This window comes from Bombus vancouverensis, chromosome 2 (assembly GCF_051014615.1).
Source record: "Bombus vancouverensis nearcticus chromosome 2, iyBomVanc1_principal, whole genome shotgun sequence".
NCBI lineage: Eukaryota > Metazoa > Arthropoda > Insecta > Hymenoptera > Apidae > Bombus > Bombus vancouverensis.
Genome location: NC_134912.1, coordinates 21857643 through 21875827, shown reverse-complemented (window position 1 = coordinate 21875827; position 18185 = coordinate 21857643). Strand labels below are relative to the sequence as shown.

The following is an 18185-nucleotide window of genomic DNA, read 5'->3' as shown; positions in this document are numbered from 1 at the left end:
ATGTTCTTTTCGACTGGAACAAAACCAATTTGATCGAAGCACAAATCACGAAACACTCGGCAAAGAAAACACAACTATTACAAGTTGCAACAAACACGAAAAGATTTTTCTTTCGCCATTACCAATTTTAAATTGTTTCATAACAATTCGTTATCATAACGAATGTTCAGAGTGATCACAGCGGAGTTTATTCCCGATCCTCTTCGATATAACACTTTGATCACCGTATACGCACCAAGGATAAGATGAGATGATAAACTTAAGCGAATCCTATACTTTTCTCATTTTTCTCTTTGTAGCAAAATCATTACTTGTTCTGTTGGTTTCGCTCTACTTTTAATATTCGTTCACCTTGATCGAAATATACACGACCGTTGTCATTACGAACATTGACATTCCCTTGATGAAGACACACACACACGGTAAATGAGTAATTAGTATAATCAATGTCTCATTTCTGTGCACTGACAGATAGAGATTTTCCGAGAGAAGCGGACGAAAAAAACGTATAAAAAATAAACGTATTAAAAATGAAACAAAATGTATATGTCGGTGTGCGCGGTATACTATGTCTCTTAGAAACGACTTAAAAAAGAAAGACAAAAGACCGTGTCAATTTGTTGTATTTATATGTGCGCAACTGTTCCACAGACAAAATCAGAACCATTATTTAATTCTTTTGAATCTCGATGATTACGCGCACTTCGCACCGAATGTTGCGTATGACACCTGTTCCGTTTTCTTCCAAGTTCGATGATCTATCCGTTCTTCTCTTCTTCCTAGATATATAAGTTCGATATGAATTGAAACATAGACAAACTCTATGTCATATACGATTGTGCATCACCCTTCCTTATTCTTATGTTTTTCACTTTATTGTTTGTACGTCTCCTGAAATAACGAGCAAAATACACAACAGTAATAGGCAATTATGCGCACCGTATTTTAAATTCGATACAAACAACCAGACTGCCGACACCATAAAGCACCAACAAGTTCCCGATCGCCGCTGAATAGTAAGAGTTACTTTCACGTACATACGTGTCCGCTTTGAAAGAGTGCTTGTACCTCTCCCCACTGATCTACCGACCATTCTGTGGTCTTTTTCCGTCCTTTCCCTCTGTAAGGCTATGATCCGATCTGAAACGGTTCGATCCGTTTGAATTCGTACTGTTCCGTTTCGTTGCAACTTCTTCTTCCCCTTCCTTTGCGTTGCCCTTCTCTTTCTCACCCTACCTACCACTCTACCCCTTCTTGACTGATATCGTTGCCAGCGTCACCAGGAGAAGTTCCTATCGCAGGAACAAGATGACGTCACTTATAAAACGAAGACATACATGTATGTGACCGTACGCGAATACGACTGTCAGTTCCCATCATTGCTTGCCCCTTCGCTTATTTGAGTACATCTATAGTACGAGTTATCCCGTCATTCTATACTACTACTACATACATCGTAAATACTGTTTTAATTCTTACTGCTGCCGTTCTTCGTGCTTCCAAACTTTCAACAGTTCCAACAGCCATTTTACTCCTACTTTTGACTTTCTGACAATATCGATTACAGTTGATTGAGAAATAAACAGAGATAAACCGAACATTACCTGCGTATGATATATCAATTTGTAAATACATATCTATATCGCATCGATATCTATCTAATATTTAATATATTTGCATCTAACGTATTGATAACTTTCATTTTTTTCGTAATGATTATAAATCATCTTTTTATAAATCATTATTTATCTTTTAATTAAAATGTGTTAGAGAATAGTTGGAACGAGAATTAAAATTACATAACTTAAACGTAAAATGAAGATCAAGGAAACAACTATTATTAAGGTAAGCTAATTCAAAGGTGAAAATTGCTTTTAAATAAGATAAATGTCGTCAGTTATTTATAGCTGAGCTTTTATCTCGTATCTATACTCTTCGTGTGAGATTACGAACAAATCAAAACATTGTTTTCCGAATCTAAGAGAACTTGTGTGAAATATTTCGAGAATGTCATGATCTTACGTTCTAAGAGAACGTGTCAGACTTTTCACCTTGATCGAGACGTCGATACAATTGTTGATCAAGAAACGAGAACAGGCATACTCGGTATTACTGTGAAATGTGCATTCCATGATTATCAGGGCGCATCGATGTGAAATATGCATTAAAATTCCAACGACAACGATGAGAATGAAGAAATGAAAAAGATTAAATAACGAATTTAATCAAAATCGAAAAAAAGAATGCAATACAGTAATTCGGTAAATGTGATAAAGGAAAAAGTAACAAGATACGATCGGAAAGAAGATGTACAAGAAAAATAGTAAACCGACAGACTGACAATGAGATAGATAGTAGTATAAAAATGAAGAGAGGAAGAAAGCAGAGGGGAACGGGGAAGAGTACATTATAAATTCAAGTATACATAGGTATCGTCACATATGTATGTATGTATGTAGATCGGTAAAATTGTTTCATTTATCGACACAAATTAACCGGAATGTTTTGTCACGGACTGAATACAGGATAGAGCTGACACCTGTCGCTGCTTTTACGTGTCCCATATTTGGGGGACCATGTGACCTGTGAAGCGTGATATATTCCCTATATTAGGGCAATGCAACAATCAGATCGATCAATGTATAAGCGCTTAAGCACGCTTGTCCAATGTAATAGGAAATACTTTGATTTTTTTGAAGTTGGTATTCAGTTGGAATTTGTGAGACACAAAGCCCCATATAATTATGTTACGTCTACTCTGTACTTAATCGATGCTTCTACAATCCAATACATATCGCACGGTGCATCAAATATGAAACCTACGTACAAATAATATATGTAACAAAACATTCACAGTTCATATTTCATTTAATAATTCTAATGAGCATTCATAATCGTACATACATACAATAAGAAAAACAGAGTAAACATCTATAGAAATAGAAACAAGATTGGGATTTCATTTATTATGTCACTGTAACTATAACCGTAATCTGTACGTTCAGTATTATATTTCAAATGTACAAAATAATGACAATTTATCTTCCAACTAAATGGAACATCACGATATATAATGCCTCGAATACGATCTACTAATGTCACCTTCTTCTCAATAATAAGGTCTTCGAGGATTGTTCTAAAAATAAAGGGAAGAAGAATAAACATTTGATTAGTGGTTAAGCATATGAAACATAACTTTGGTATTCCGAAATTTTTTAGATGTTTGACAAAATTACCAAAGGATTAGGCCTAAATCTGTAGGCAAGCATCATCCTCTTTCTGTAGGCATCGAATTCATCGTCGTCCCTGGATACACCATCCGGTCTTTCGGAACCTAAACCAGCACTGTCGAATCTATTGGTTGCTCTATAGAAAAATGAGAAATGTCGGTACAACATCGAAGATATTGGTATTAATAAATAAAGTAGGAAATGGTCACAGATAGATCAAATAAAATGCTAAGGAAATTCAATAATACGGCAAACTTCTATCATAGAAATAATTCACATGTATTATATGTTTATATGTGAAATCAACGCGAATATAATAAGTACAATCAGTCAGGAACTACTTACTTATTAATGGGTTCGATGCGACCATTGCCTTCGCTACCTAATCCTTGTCCTTCGCTCCAACCAAGTTTTTGTAGCATCTGAAATCCTAAAGAATTGCAAACTTCGTTAATTTGGTTGTCAAACATAACTTACTGACAAAAAGATACATATATATTTTAATATATATGTAAATACATGCACGCGCAAAGAAAGGCAAGCTGCGTACCGATGTTATCTTCTTTTAGTTTGTACTCCTTGTAATCGCTAAGGTCAGGTTCCTTCCCTTGCTTAACTGCGTTATATTGTTCCATAAATTTTTTAAGTTCATCCGGTGGCAAGAAATCACCAATATGATGCTTTCCTTCTGCTTGGGCCGTCAATTCTTCAGCCCACATTTGAGTAGCCTCCATTTCGGCAGATCTGAGTTTGTGTTCCCAAGTACCACCTTCCGTCTCTTCGTCACTGTCGTATTCGTATTTGTGCTTGCCCTGTGCTTCTAAACGTCTTACTTCTTCTCTTTTTCTTAATAAGTTTTGGTAGAGAAGATTTATCTGAATGAAAGTTAGAATAAACGATGAGTGAGTTGGCAGAAATTACACATAGTTGAATTAACAAAGCTCGATCTTAATCTTAAATCTTAAATGAACGCTTGAAATAAAACAATTTTAAAATAAACAATCTTGTCACCTTGTAATGATCTTCGGCTTTTTTCCATTGCTCTTCAGTGAGATCTAACGTACCAAAAGTTTGCCGAGCATATTGTATCAAGGCTGGATCGTTCCTTGATATTTTAGTTAACATAGGGTTCTTTGTTTCCGTACGTTGCACTTTTGGTGATGGAATTATAACAGCCGGTTGTCCAATTTGTCCAGGAATCGCGATACCTGGCTGTGAAAAGCCACTACTACTTTGCTGTTTATTATGGCTGGTTAACGTGTTCATTTCTGCTACAGGCACCTTATTATCTGGATCACCCCATCGGCTACGTCTTTTTCGTTTACGTTCTTCCTTATTGTCTTCCTTTGATCGATCTGTAGAATTGTTATCGCTCTCTCTCTCTCGTTTCTTTTCTGTTTAATGTACAAATAATTACAATCAATAATGGTAGACGATGACACGATGCAAAAATAAATATACATTATATATACTTTGTGGTGAAACATGCTTGTTAGCGGTAGGACCTTGATCGCTATCGTCATTATCGCTGAGAGCTTCTTCCGGACAATAGAGTTCCGCGCCGGCGTTTTTATTTTCCTTAACGGATTTTTCAGTGCGAAATTTTGCCACCAATCCCCTGTACTGCATATAGGCTGCACTTTGCTTTTGGTGCAGAAACCTTGATTAAAACAAAACTTAAAACTTCTGACGAGTAACATAGTCTCCTAAATTAAATTCCTTTAGATTAAAAGAGACACAATAAAGAGAAAAAAAAAAAAATAAAAGAAAAAAGGAATAAGAAGAAAGAATAGAAGATAACAGGTGTTTTATAAGAAAACAAATCGTATATTCGTATGTTCGTCCAATATGTCAAGCTTTTGATTCGGCAATTACATTGAAGAATTTAGGTATCGTCTTTATTTTATAAAAGAAATATTTTATAAACTAATTAGGGGAACATACTCTAACGTATGTTGTTTTACGGAGGATAAAATAGTAATTATAAATAATTGTAAATAAGAAATGAAGAAAGACATTCACGTTTTCACGAAAGACATCAACGCACGATATATGTATAATTAAAAAACTTATTGGTCAAATTTTAATTACAATTTCACGTATCGTTATTATCAAATATTATCGATAAGATTTCGCTACTTGATTAGAAAGGAAGTAGAGAATGGAGAAGTGGTACAGACAAAGCAAGCATCGTAATACATTACACCTAGATGCTGTATCTAGTGCTTAAAATAGAGCAATGTTGTACAAAAAAGACGAACGAACGATACGTAAAGTGAAATAAAGAAAATGTGATATGTGCAAACGCTACACGTATAAAGACGCTATAGATGGGGGACCAGAGAGGACAGTAGTTACCATAATTTAGGATCTTGGGCATTCTTCTCTCGTGCTTCTTGTTCGATTTCATCCCCACAGTCAGCGACGATGCGTGCCAGCTGCTCAGCCTCTACGGGACACACTTAGAAGCCTTTGTCAGACATGCGTAACAACGCTAAAAACTCTGGATTTTGTTTTTGTTTCTGTAGTGTAGAACACGTATTCGTCTACACGAATGATCAGCACGAATTTGCTTTTTTGCAAGTTTCGTATTCGCCCACGCGTCTTGTATTCGGCGTATCGCGCGCGCGCATACGCATACGCACGCACACTTACATATTCTGGACTGCGCGAACAAGTAATCCATTTTACAGGAAATAACTTGTTCTTTGTAAATATAAACACGCGGCGATACGTCGAAACGAAGAAATAAATGAAAATAATCGACATATCGTACCTAGCTGTTCAGAGGCTTGTAGATCAGTCAATGGCCTCACTGGTGGTGGCACTTGTACATTAGGTGGTCCCATAGGTACCTGAGCGACTTGATTAGGAAGAGGGTAACTGGTCGACATTAAAGAAAGCGGCGGTCTGGCGTTTGGAATTAAAGAAGGTGGTGGTACATTCGGAGGTGGAATATTAAGATTGGGCGCTGGAATTGAATTCATATTCGAGGCAACATTGTGGACTGGTGGTGGAGCGGACATCATCACAGATGATATTACATTTGGCGGTGGAACGTTTGGGACATTTGGCACGTTTGACGCATTCGGTACACTGACCACGATTGTCTGCGTAGCCGGAATCGACATTATGCTTGGTGGCATTTGTGTCATTGTTGGTAACATATTAGGAGGAGGAATGTTTGGAGGTGGCAAGTTCATAGGTTGTAATGGTGTAGGAGGTGGTACACCGCATTGCTGTCCGGTTGAAGCTAAGTGTCGTCGCGTACTCGATTCTGATGATACCAATAATGTGGACGATAACGAAGATAATGACAAAGAAGTTGATGGCGATGATGACGGTAACGACGACAACGACGACGACGACGACGACGTCGATGACGACGACGACGACGACGACGAGGACGACGACGACGACGACGACGACGACGACGGCGACGGCGACGGCGACGGCGACGGCGACGGCGGCGGCGGCAACAATGACGACGACGACGACGGCGGCGGCGGCGGCAACAATGACGGCGACGGCGACAGCGACGACGACGACGACAACGGCGGCGGCGGCGGCAACAATGACGGCGGCGACGACGACGACGACGACGACGACGACGATAATAATAATGTCGATGAGGATAATGACGACGATGATGACGAAGAGGACGGTAACAACGATGGCGTCAATGACGATGATGCTGAGGACGATGACGAGGACGATGATGACGGTGACGATGACGATGGCGATGGCGACGGCAATGGCGATTTTAGCAATGAAGGTAGTTGTAGTGTTGTTGATGTCAATGTAAACGAAGAAGAGGAAGAAGTGGAGGAGGAGAAGGAGGAGGAGGAATTGGGGCAACAGGGCATGATAGCAGAAGAAGTAGAGCAGGAAGATGATAATGAGAATAATGGGGACGATTGTGGTAGTGGTGGTGGTGGTGGTGGGGATGATAACAGCAATGACGATGTTGGCGACGTTGATGACGTTGGCAACGTTAATGACGATGTAGATAATAAAGATGCTAATGGAACGGTTGAAGGTGGTGGTGGTGGTGGTGGTAAACTTTGTAAATTAGATGGCATTGTCCGAGAAATATGAATATTTGGTGGAGGTACGCTGGTGTTTGGTGGAACAGGTTGCACAGGTATAGGAGGTGGAGGTGGAGGTGGAAGTGGACGGACTGTATGAGGTGATGTTATTGGCATTCTTGGATCTCCAGATTGGTCATCCAGTCTAGGGAAAGTGCTACACATACTTTTCGGAGGAGGCATTTTTGATAAATTTGGAGGAGGTACGTTGGTTACGATACTTCTCACATTAGGTGATGGTACACCTGTGAGATACGTTATAGGTTGAGATGCAAGGGATGGAACAGCAGATAGATTTCCATTCCGAGAAAGAAACTGTTGATTGCTGTGCTGCATACGTTGATCGTTAGAAGTTACTTGATTAAATGAATGTCTAGCTTCTGGACCTTGAGATGCTGAACGTTTAGTAGGAGACGGACTGGAAGAAGAGCTATGTCTTTTGTCAGAACTCTTTTCCCAATGAGAATCCTCCCTCCTGCGGTCTTTCCTATTTTCCCAGTCTGTATTTCTGTCGTTATTTCTTCTTCGTTCCTTATCCTGTGCACTTTCTTCCATTTTTTCTTCTATCTTCAAAGGAAACATCGTCTCTGTTTTTCCTGTTACCTTATTACTTGCAATTTTTTTAAATTGATCCAAAAAGCTCCCATCATTAGCAAATAAATTAATGGTTTGAGATATCACTGGCTTGTTTTCGTCTTTTCTGTAATGAAACATAAGACGTTAGATACAGATATAGATATAAAATATTACTAAATCAAAGTACTAAATCAACAGGTGATTATTTACAACAAATAACAAAAGACTAAAACTATTACTATAATACATAAATATTTCCATAACCCTGTCAGCTTGTTATCAGTATTTTGACATCCACACTGCAGTTTTATTCACACATGAAAACTAATTAAGTTAAAGTGTTAACAGTTAATACGAAAAATTACAAAAAGGGAATCTATTCACGCAATAATAAATATGAAATTATTCTGGAAGTGATATAGCTCTACTTACTTGGAAGAATTCGTTTTATTTTCTATCAAATTCGGAGCTATCGTATTTGTCTTTTTCAAGTTTTCCACAGCTTCTTTTGCTTTTTGCTCTTGCATCTTTGCTTGTATTTCAAGCTTTTTTTGCTGAATAATTTGCTCTTGCTTTGACATTTGCGCAAAACGTTCATTTCGCGATGTTTTCGAAACAAACGGATCAGAACCTTTCACACCACGGTACGCCATATTTATTGTATCGCAGACGACTCCTCAACACATCCAACGATACTTGGACTTGAAATCGACTAATAATTCTGGCAATCGCATCCACGTAGCAGCACTGGCGTATTACTAGCAGCAACACTAGCGCAACCAAACTGCAGCCAATTTAACTTAAATGATAACAGAGTTGAACAGCGAATTATGTATGTGCAAACATACTAAAAATTTCGATTAACATTATTATTACGTATGGGATTAGGAAACGAGTTAAGAAACAACGCAATATTATTGGCTTATATTGCTTATATAGATTAACCAATATATTCTTTGGATTATTATAAATATGAAGGAAACACGGTGTATAAAATACAGTTCATTATTGGTATACATACATGTACATATGTAAATGTAAATGTGTGCTATGTACTATGCATACTGCTTACAATTTAGAGCGTTGATCATTTTCAAATCTCGGATACAATTTTCTATGACACTAACATTTACGATACAATACTGATTTTAAGCGCTTGGAATCGATACAATTTAATTTGTTAATATTATCAGAAAGGAAATCTGGTATTCTGTTCCAGGTTAATCTTCATTAAATAAGATGATTATTAAAATATAAATTTAAAGTGGAAATCTTTGATAATAATTTAATTGAATTGCAAATATAAATTTGCTTTTATGGATATTTTTATAAATTAGAAAACGATACAACTCCTGAATTCTCAAATGGTCTCGATTATAAATCATCTATATAATTACGCAGGCACGTGTATATAGGTACATACATATATGTATATATGTATTAAAGAATTTAAACGAGTTTTCATTTTAATTAGTTCCTTTAAATATCATGCGAAATAAAATGTTATCAAATCGTGAATTGAGTTTATCGTTAAAAATAAGTTCGATTTAACATCTACATGTTGATATTCCTCACGAAAGTCATATAGAGACAACAAATGTGCGTGTACGTAATATCCGGTAATCATCAACTCGTAACTATGGACACCGAAAACTAAATAATCTGATTATATACATACGTGTATGTATTTCACGTAGGCTTACGAACGATCGCATATAGTGTACGGGTCCAATTCGATGTGGCACATTTTATGCAATTGTACAATTGATTGAAAGAAGGGAGGACATATTATATATATATATATATATATATATATATATATATATATATATATATATACACACATATATACGCATATACATATTATTCTAAATTCAGGTTGACCAAATGGATGGATATTTAACGGTTCTCACAAAAGAAGTATGTAGTCGAAAAGCAACCAGTGTGTGTGTGTGTGTGTGTGTGTGTGTGTGTGTGTGTGTGTGTGTGTGTAGGAAAGAACGATAACGCATACGGCATTTCTAGACAATTTGTTTATAAAATTATTAACTTTAATAATTCATTCTATATGAAAATTTGTTCTACTTGTTCGGTAATGAATAAATTATACATGTATGTAGCATTCGAATGTTGAAGTTGGAGAAACAACTGAACAAGATTTCTATTCACGAAAAAAGATATTATTCGAAAAAGTTGAGTTATTCTGTTGTTTGATCAAAGCTAATTCGAAGCAGCATTTCGTAAAGGAAACAACCTGGGACACTGAATTATATGATTTTACAAGAAACATTGACAAAGCTAAACTTGAAATGACACGTATGTATATATGTATGTATGTATTTATGTATGTATGTATGTTTCTACGTAAAGCGGATGATCCGTAACAACATCGTACATTTTTTCAATAGAGTGGGAAATTTTACTTGAAAATGAGAAATCAGACTCGAACCAATTTTTGCAAAGTATTGAATTAAATTGGGAAAGAAGAAAACTCGCAAGGAAGAATATTCGAGAAAGTTTGAAACAAAAGATAAAAATGCGAACGTAAGTAACTTTTTATCCTTTCTTGTCAAGCAAATCGAAAATAAGGTGAAAAACATTATTGTTTCATAGAATCTGAAATACGTGTTGTAATACCTAATGTAATGTATACCTAATATACAGTTTACTATATTATGCTTAATATATCAATTATAGAAATGAATATCTATACATACGTATATGTATGTACGTATACGTATACATATACAATATATTTTACAAGAGGTAAATATTTTAGAGCCAAATTCTCGTCGAAGTTGTCCGCTACAAATTTAAGGAATGAAGTACGAAAAAGATCTGTGGAAGTAGAAGTTGAGTGGTTCGATCTTCGTTTGAAATCTCTTGACGGAATATGTTATTTGAGAATGAACGATTTATGCAATGAACGGTAAAGAAGAAACTTCTTATTATTATCGTTATTGCTATTCTTATTATTATCATTATTTTTATCATGTCTTTTATAAATGACTGTATGATGAACATTAGTTACATTTAATAATGTAATGCAATGGCACGCAGTTATAAAGCGAGAAGACGATGTTTGGATCAATTTGAAAAATACGACAGGAATATCGGATCGCTTTATGTGTATAAACTTAGTCTTCGAATCAGACAGAATCTGTTGAACGAAGAATATGCCATTCTTCAGGTCTGTACAATCTGTCTTTATATCTATTTGTTACATATTATCGTCTGCGTTATCAAAATATCAATTGTCAAAAATGAAACATTTAGAAAGTCATCCAAGCATACATGTACGATTGCAGGATCACCTTGTTGCTCAACGTAGTTTATATAAACGATTAAAGGAGGAAAGCGAGTTAGACGTAAAGAGAGCTTTCTTAGCGAACGTAGAATATTTTCGTGCAAATCATGCAGCAAGAATCATTCAACGAAATTGGAAATTATATTGTGCGCGTATGTCTTGGAAAAAAAGGAAAAGTAGAAGATATTAAAGAAAGTAAAATAAGCGATATATGCATATGGAGACACATTTTATAATAGAGATATTCGTTCATCTAAGATAAAATTCAATTAAAAGGGATTTTTCGAACAGTTGTTTAATCCAATTCACGTCGAATAAATTTCATATAATCGTCATTTCATATCTAGAGATAAACGACCGTTATCTCAACAATCTCGATTAACTTTTTCTGTATAGCCAACGAATAGTATTCTTTGCAATAAGTACTTATGGTAAATATCTATTGCACAAGAGTAATTTTAATGATACAGAGAATAAAACAGAAAATGGTTAAATATCTAACAATATTGATCTTCTACTATGTTTAGAAATCTCTCTTTCTCTCTCCATCTCTCTCTCCCCCTCTCTCCCTCTCCCTCTCTCTCTCTCTCTCGCTCACTCTCTCTCACTCTCACTCTTTCTGTCTTGCTTACTCTCCTTTCCTTTTCCCTCCTACTAGCTTTACCTCTTTCCGTATCGCCTTCTTTTCGCTCACCTTCGAAAGGTTTTTGCCCTTAGGGGGACGGGCGCATCACAGACATATTTGCATCTCTAAGATACCTACAGAAGAGGAACGACGAAAATATTAAAATGTATAACAGGTAAAATATATAAGTTAATTACTTTCTACTAATTATATGTAACAGATGTGACAGATGTGGTATCGTTTCAACGATTAATAGTTTCCATTCTATATTATTTGAAGATGCATCTAATATATCTGTGTCTCTTAAAATAAAACTGAATCTCTATTAACGTGCTTAATATTACACTTCTCGCTAAAAAGATAGCCCAGGTGTGCTATCTTTAATTTCTTTAATGACGCGTGTAGAGTTTATCGTCTGTAACGTACAATATCAAAACATTATGAGCTCGGAATATGCGATTCGTTGAAAATAAGCAAAAATATTATGGAATATTATTTTCAAATTATTTTTAAAAATATTATTTTAAGAACGAAATGATAGCACACGTACAATAAGAAAATAATAATCAACATAAATTGTAACTAACAATAATTACTTATCAAACATATATACTTATTTAATAATGGGTACACCCCCCTTTATTTTCTATTACTTCTATTGTACGATTTGGTATCGATTTATATAGTTTTTGGATATAACTTTGACTTAACGTATCCCATTCGCGTATGCACCGCGAACAAGTTCTGCCCAGCAATTTTCAATAATATTAAGGTCCGGGGAGCGTGCAGGCCACGGCAAAATAGATATATTATTTTCATTAAAGTATGATTGGACTAATCTTGATGCGTGTACAGATGCATTATCTTGTCGAAAGATGTAATCAGGTCGAGAAATGCGTTCTGCATGATTATTTATTTGTTCTTTGATTAAATTTATGTATCGGACACTATTCATTCTCCCATTGATGAACTTGATACACGTGTTGCCGAAATAACCGATGCCGGCCCAAACCATCACACTCCCTCCTCCCGTTTGTCGTCGAATTGCTGACATTGTCTCTTTTCTTATGTCATGAAAATAATATTGCAACCCATCAGGACCATCCAAGTTGAATCTTCTTCGTCTGAAAATAGTACCCTTCTCCATTTCTTTTTCCAATGCATTCTTTCTATCGCAAAGCGTAAACGTTCTACTTTGTGTTTCGTTGTTAACTAAGGTTTCTTTTTCAAGTTCGGCCTCTTAATATCTTTGCAGGATAGTAGAACTCGACGAACACTCGAAACACTGGCACTAACACTAGATTTTTCCATTATTTGCTTCGTCGTTAACTGCGAGTTGGAAGCTACACGCAAAATTGCTCGCTTATCACGATCGGATAACGATGACGGCCGACCAATACGTTTCTTTTTGCCATAATCCTCAACATTTTTTAAGAAATTGTGTATTACTTTATGACTTCTTCTTATTACTATTGCTGTTTTAGTTCAAGAATTTGCTTTTTTTTCAGACTCGTTTAATTCTTTTCCGCGTCCTATACTTGGAAATTTATATAATATTGTACTGTAATCTTTACTCGTTGATAGATCGTAAACTACCGAGCAATTTCTAAACATGTTAACAGAGTGTGCTATCATTTCGTTTTTAGAATAAAACAATTTTTTTCGTTACACACTAAACCTCGTAATATCTTTAATTATTTTCAACGAACCGCATATTCTGAGCTCGTAATGTTTTGATATTATACGTTACAGATGAAAAACTCTACACGCGTCATTGAGAAATTAAAGATAGCACACATGGGCTATCTTCTTGGCGAGGAGTATATTTGCAATGGAAATGCGTAAATATGTGAAAAAAATTGGGAGAAAGTAGGAAGAACAAATAGAAAAATCATAGTTTCGTTGTGAAATTGAGGAAGGAAGAAAGAGGAAAAGTGTGGAAATATGAAAGGTAAATATGAAATTGAATAGAGCGAAGAAGTGTGAGAAAGGGGGTAATAAACCGCACAACTAGAAGGCAAGTACGTAGTTAATAGTCGCGTGGAGGTCGACGCATGCTCCGAAACGTTTCCCCGGGGTGATATTCAGTCAGGCAAACTGAGCCAGTAGCCGAGGCTGACACCGCTGGCAGACGTTCGATCGTTACGCGGCGAATCAGTGTTGGTCGGTGGTCGGGCGTACCGCGAAGCACAATTTGGACATGCGTATCGGTCGTTATCGTTCGTGCCCGCGTATGATCTCTTCTTTCCGAGATATATATATATCTTGTAACAGTAACGGTAACGGCAATTCTCACATTTAGTTTACACGGATATATTAATATTTTGCTTTTTCACGGGAAGGAAGAGTAAAAGAAGGAAGAAGTAAGAGGGTGAGAGGGTGGGAGGGAGGGAGGGAGGGAGGGAGGAAGGGGAAAGAGGGAGAGGGAGGGAGAGAGAGAGAGGCAGGGAGCTAGACGTGAACAAAAACAGGATGTCGAAACTGCAGTTGTACTAAAATCAAGTAAATCCTCACAGAAAACTCGGATTAATTGATTAAGACGGACTTGGACTGTGGAAAGGTTGAAAGGAAATCGATTCGAGTAAGGTCGAAAGAATACATCATGACATTGAATAGTCGACACTCGGTCTCCCTTGTAGAACGAATGCGCACCACCTGTAGCTCGATATCCACATATGCCCAAAAGGTCAATCGCCTTTTCTTCGAGTTTCTCCGCAAATGTAAGTAAAACGGGTATTATCTGTGCTTTTCCATTTTCTTGTCCGTTCTGATAACAATATACGATAAATGTACATATACAATTCCGTTGAACAACTGTTAGTATGGTGCTACCAACACCTCCTATGTACCCAGCCTGTATCATGCCAGTCATGAGCAGTTTTTTCATTTCGCAATAACATCTTTTAAGAAAAATTCAACTACGATTATTTGCGAAGGTGAAAAAATAACAGTCAAATTGGATATGATTTAAATTGTGCTCGTTTTATCGACGAGTCGTATTATTTTTGGTTATTCTGTATTATGTCAAATTAAATATTAAATATAACAGAATTGTGAGCTAGCAGCCGCAGTATTGGTAGCGTTGTAACCGTTGTATCGATAGGAAAGTCTGTATATGTAATTTCTGTTCCTAATGAAATTATTTGAGAAAGGAAAGAAGAAAAAGAAAGATATATACTCGTTCGCAGTTTCGACAGAATGAATATTTCACTGAAATATTCTAAGAATATCACTGGTCAAAATTAATCAGATTCGAGCCCATCAACGTAGAAATTATGACTGAAGAAATGAACAATACCGTTTCTTGTAAATGGACTATGGAGGAACGGGAAAAGATGCTAACTACTGGGACGCTGGAACAACAGAGAGAGGCTTTCAAAGATGACGAAGAGCTAATGAGAGAAACGAGCAAGTTTGTGAGTGAAGTTATACAAACGGCGATCACGGAAGCATCAAAAAGGAAGGTGTTGACGGAGGCGAGTGACACGCAAATCTTTTGTTCGTCGACTTTCAAAAAAACGCTGTCGAACGTAATTATTCATTGACAATTTCATGTTTCAGGAAGCTGTCAGTGAAGGTAAGCCTTATAGTATGATATAAAAAAAGAATTCTACGTACTTGGCATCATAATCGATAGAAAGGCATGACGAGAAAGCAAGATAAATATGTCTGCAAGCTTATTTTCATTCATCGCTTGTTCCCTAGTTTCAGTAAAAGAAACAGAATATTTGTTTGCGTAGGAAGTAGACTGAAGGGTATCGGTAGCGTCGCTGGTTGGAATCATCGTGCCCGTGGATTCTGCAGTCGAATACTGAACGCGCTCTGTCCATGCTTCACTAGCAACGGTAAATCGTAGGGCGTATCGAATCTAGCCAATGTTCAAACATCGTAGCTTTGCATCGCTCTTGTAGCGACTCATTTCGTTAATTTGATCGTCAAGCTGATTGATCGCACGAAACTTTCGTATACACTACCGTCCATAAGTATCGGAACGCTTGCTTCTTTACGATAGAACGAGGATCTACATTATTCTTTACGATGATAACCTTGTTTTTTACGATCGTTAGAATTATATGTATATGGCGTTATGTCGTGGAATATCTCGACGCGGTGGAATTTATCGTTTAAAGATAATGTGCAATTTATCCTCCAATCTTCAAAAATGTAGTTTACAGACCTATTTGACTGTAATGCAATGTGCTATTGGTAAGTTATGTAAATTTGTAATCTGTTGATTCCGTAAGTACCTACAAACTACTATTTCTAGGCATTAATTTACTTCTATTCGTGAATTTGTACGATTCGGTTGAATTCATATGTACGTACTATATCGTTACTGCGAAAAATATATTACTATCGAAGCGTCGATCGGTCGAATATTTATGAGTGGTAGTGTATGTGTTATTTACGGTAGTAGATGATTTCATGTTCGAGGACGGAACGAAAACTTTTGATAATTACTTACACGTACTATCGCCTCACAGATTTCGATGATTTTCCAATATATCGTAGAAGAAATCAACATTTTCATCGATTTTCCCGATAAGTATTACCCGCGCTCGATCTTTCGAGTTTCCGAGACATCCATGAAAATATTTCTCTCACTTTTACTCTAGGAGTAAAGGGAGATGAGAAGGAAATGCAAGCTATTGGCTTAGCTATTCCAGCGAGATGAGAGACCTATTTAAAGTACCTAACTCAAATCTAACCAAATACAGATGATCAAGCTGTCATCGAGCAATTAATGAATTTTGATCTGATTTCGATTACTTTACGTCAAGTTTCGCTTTAATTTCAAAGTAACGTCAGAATAAAAATTTGAAAAATATTTCGATGGGTATCTCGGAAGTAAAGACCGAGCGGGGATTATATGTACAGGAAAAGTTGTTCAAAATATTGATTTCGATTTCTACAACATATTCGAAAATCATCGAAATCGGTGAGGTGGCAGTACTTGTAAATAATTTTTCTATCGCTAATTTAAACATTACTATTCCAAGTTGCGAATAAATTCAAGATTTAAAATTCAGATACGGTACCGACCGGATAGCCTTTTTTTCATTTATTTCTTTATCTCGCGTCCTTTGAATACCGTTGTACGATTCAACGAAAAAAGAAATGTTTTTCGGAGAATGATATGCTTTGAATCAAAGTAGAGTAAGAATAAGGTGAACTGTACGCTAAGATGATGGCGGTGGAGGCAAGAAAAGAAAAAAAAACGAAAGAAGAAATACACGTTTATTATAATTGAATCGATCAAGTTGATCGATATGCATTTCGAATTTGAACATTACTCGATATTAGGGAATATTACAAGTACAAGAAATTCTTACTAGGAATAATATGAATCGGGGAAATTTGTTTCCATGTAATATTTAATAAATCTCCGATTTTATAGAAAAATGTATGCGTTATATGTACTTACTTACTTACATACGTATTATCAAGTTCGACGAGAAACACGTAATTCAATTCGAGATGTCGAAAGATTTGACACGCAATACTCTAAGAAACGAGATCAAGACGTCCTCGTTCATTTTCATTACTAAGTAACTGATGCATGCCTAACGTTCAACATGCATCTTATCCTCGTATCCTGTAGTATCGCAGCTATTACAACAGCAGCCACCAAGATCACCTAGCATGCGTGACAATGTATAATAACGCGCATCATCATCTATCAGACGCGCTCATTAACTCAAACCTGTCCACCGATACATATATAGGTATATATATATATAGTTGTAGTTATGATTACACACATATATATGTAAATACGATGTAATACATACACATCGTGTCGATGGCATCTCGATACTCGTTTCAACGAAAATTCTCTGTGTATCGTGCTTTTCTAGTCTTGTAATCGCAGATAAATTCACACAAGTATGTAAATATATGCATATTTTTCCAGATAATTTCCTGTAATTTGTGCATAAAGATTAATTATCAACAAATGTGAAAAGGTGTATCGGGACGCGATAACATTATGCACGTTGTAACCCTTTGGCATAACACATGCTTAACAGAATGTATACTATATATTATATTGTTGGTATACTATATTCGTATATCTATTCTTTCCATAGAATTATTCACCTGGACACCGTACCGATATCGCTTCACGAGACCGTAATCGTTCGCTGTCACCCGGAATTACCGTGCTTTGCCGAGCAACCATTAATCCAATTGATTAAATAATAAACAGCATGAATAACTGTCGTGAACGCCGTCAACTAATGTAATTTAGTGAAGTGCGAGCAACGACAGGTTTTCGATTTTTCGTACTACTGGCTTTGAACAGTTACACATTGTAGACCTTTTGATTATATAGTATATCTATATTTTATTATATCTAT

The 18185-nt window shown here is 36.3% G+C and overlaps 3 protein-coding genes and 2 long non-coding RNA genes across 9 annotated transcripts; 2 read left to right on the top strand and 3 right to left on the bottom strand.

Annotated features, from left to right (window-relative positions):
- Nucleotides 1-606: 606 nt before the first annotated feature.
- On the bottom strand, nt 607-1283 carry LOC117162356 (uncharacterized). The gene is made up of 2 exons (XR_013061842.1): nt 963-1283; nt 607-891 (listed from the first exon to the last, which is right to left on the bottom strand). It is a non-coding gene; the product is annotated as an uncharacterized LOC117162356 (long non-coding RNA).
- A 1649-nt stretch (nt 1284-2932) lies between these two features.
- Nucleotides 2933-8609, bottom strand: LOC117162371 (uncharacterized). Of its 2 annotated transcripts, none has more exons than XM_076627759.1 (9): nt 8327-8609; nt 6007-8018; nt 5589-5691; nt 4703-4890; nt 4242-4624; nt 3781-4105; nt 3576-3660; nt 3237-3366; nt 2933-3136 (listed from the first exon to the last, which is right to left on the bottom strand). In XM_076627759.1, exons 1-9 carry the CDS (start codon nt 8545-8547, stop codon nt 3110-3112), a joined length of 3474 nt encoding a protein of 1157 aa, XP_076483874.1. In that variant the 5' UTR covers nt 8548-8609; the 3' UTR covers nt 2933-3109. The 2 variants fall into 2 exon arrangements, with proteins under 2 accessions (XP_076483874.1, XP_033200143.2); XM_033344252.2 differs by having other exon boundaries at nt 5589-5679.
- A 1172-nt stretch (nt 8610-9781) lies between these two features.
- On the top strand, nt 9782-11871 carry LOC117162359 (uncharacterized). Its single transcript, XM_033344226.2, has 6 exons — nt 9782-9814; nt 10015-10210; nt 10303-10438; nt 10674-10823; nt 10955-11084; nt 11203-11871. Exons 1-6 carry the CDS (start codon nt 9782-9784, stop codon nt 11389-11391), a joined length of 834 nt encoding a protein of 277 aa, XP_033200117.1. The 3' UTR covers nt 11392-11871.
- A 1789-nt stretch (nt 11872-13660) lies between these two features.
- On the top strand, nt 13661-18056 carry LOC117162380 (uncharacterized). 4 transcript variants are annotated; one of them, XM_076627764.1, is made up of 6 exons: nt 13661-13777; nt 14343-14546; nt 15015-15302; nt 15388-15403; nt 15567-15671; nt 17916-18056. In XM_076627764.1, the coding sequence occupies exons 3-6, from the start codon at nt 15102-15104 to the stop codon at nt 17960-17962; spliced, it is 369 nt and encodes a 122-aa protein (XP_076483879.1). In that variant the 5' UTR covers nt 13661-13777; nt 14343-14546; nt 15015-15101; the 3' UTR covers nt 17963-18056. The 4 variants fall into 4 exon arrangements, with proteins under 4 accessions (XP_076483879.1, XP_076483878.1, XP_033200170.1 ...); XM_076627763.1 differs by lacking the exon at nt 13661-13777 and adding an exon at nt 13934-14105; XM_033344279.2 differs by lacking the exon at nt 13661-13777 and having other exon boundaries at nt 14246-14546; nt 15077-15302.
- Nucleotides 17051-18058, bottom strand: LOC143305141 (uncharacterized). Its single transcript, XR_013061843.1, has 3 exons — nt 17926-18058; nt 17619-17748; nt 17051-17530 (listed from the first exon to the last, which is right to left on the bottom strand). It is a non-coding gene; the product is annotated as an uncharacterized LOC143305141 (long non-coding RNA).
- Nucleotides 18059-18185: the final 127 nt, after the last annotated feature.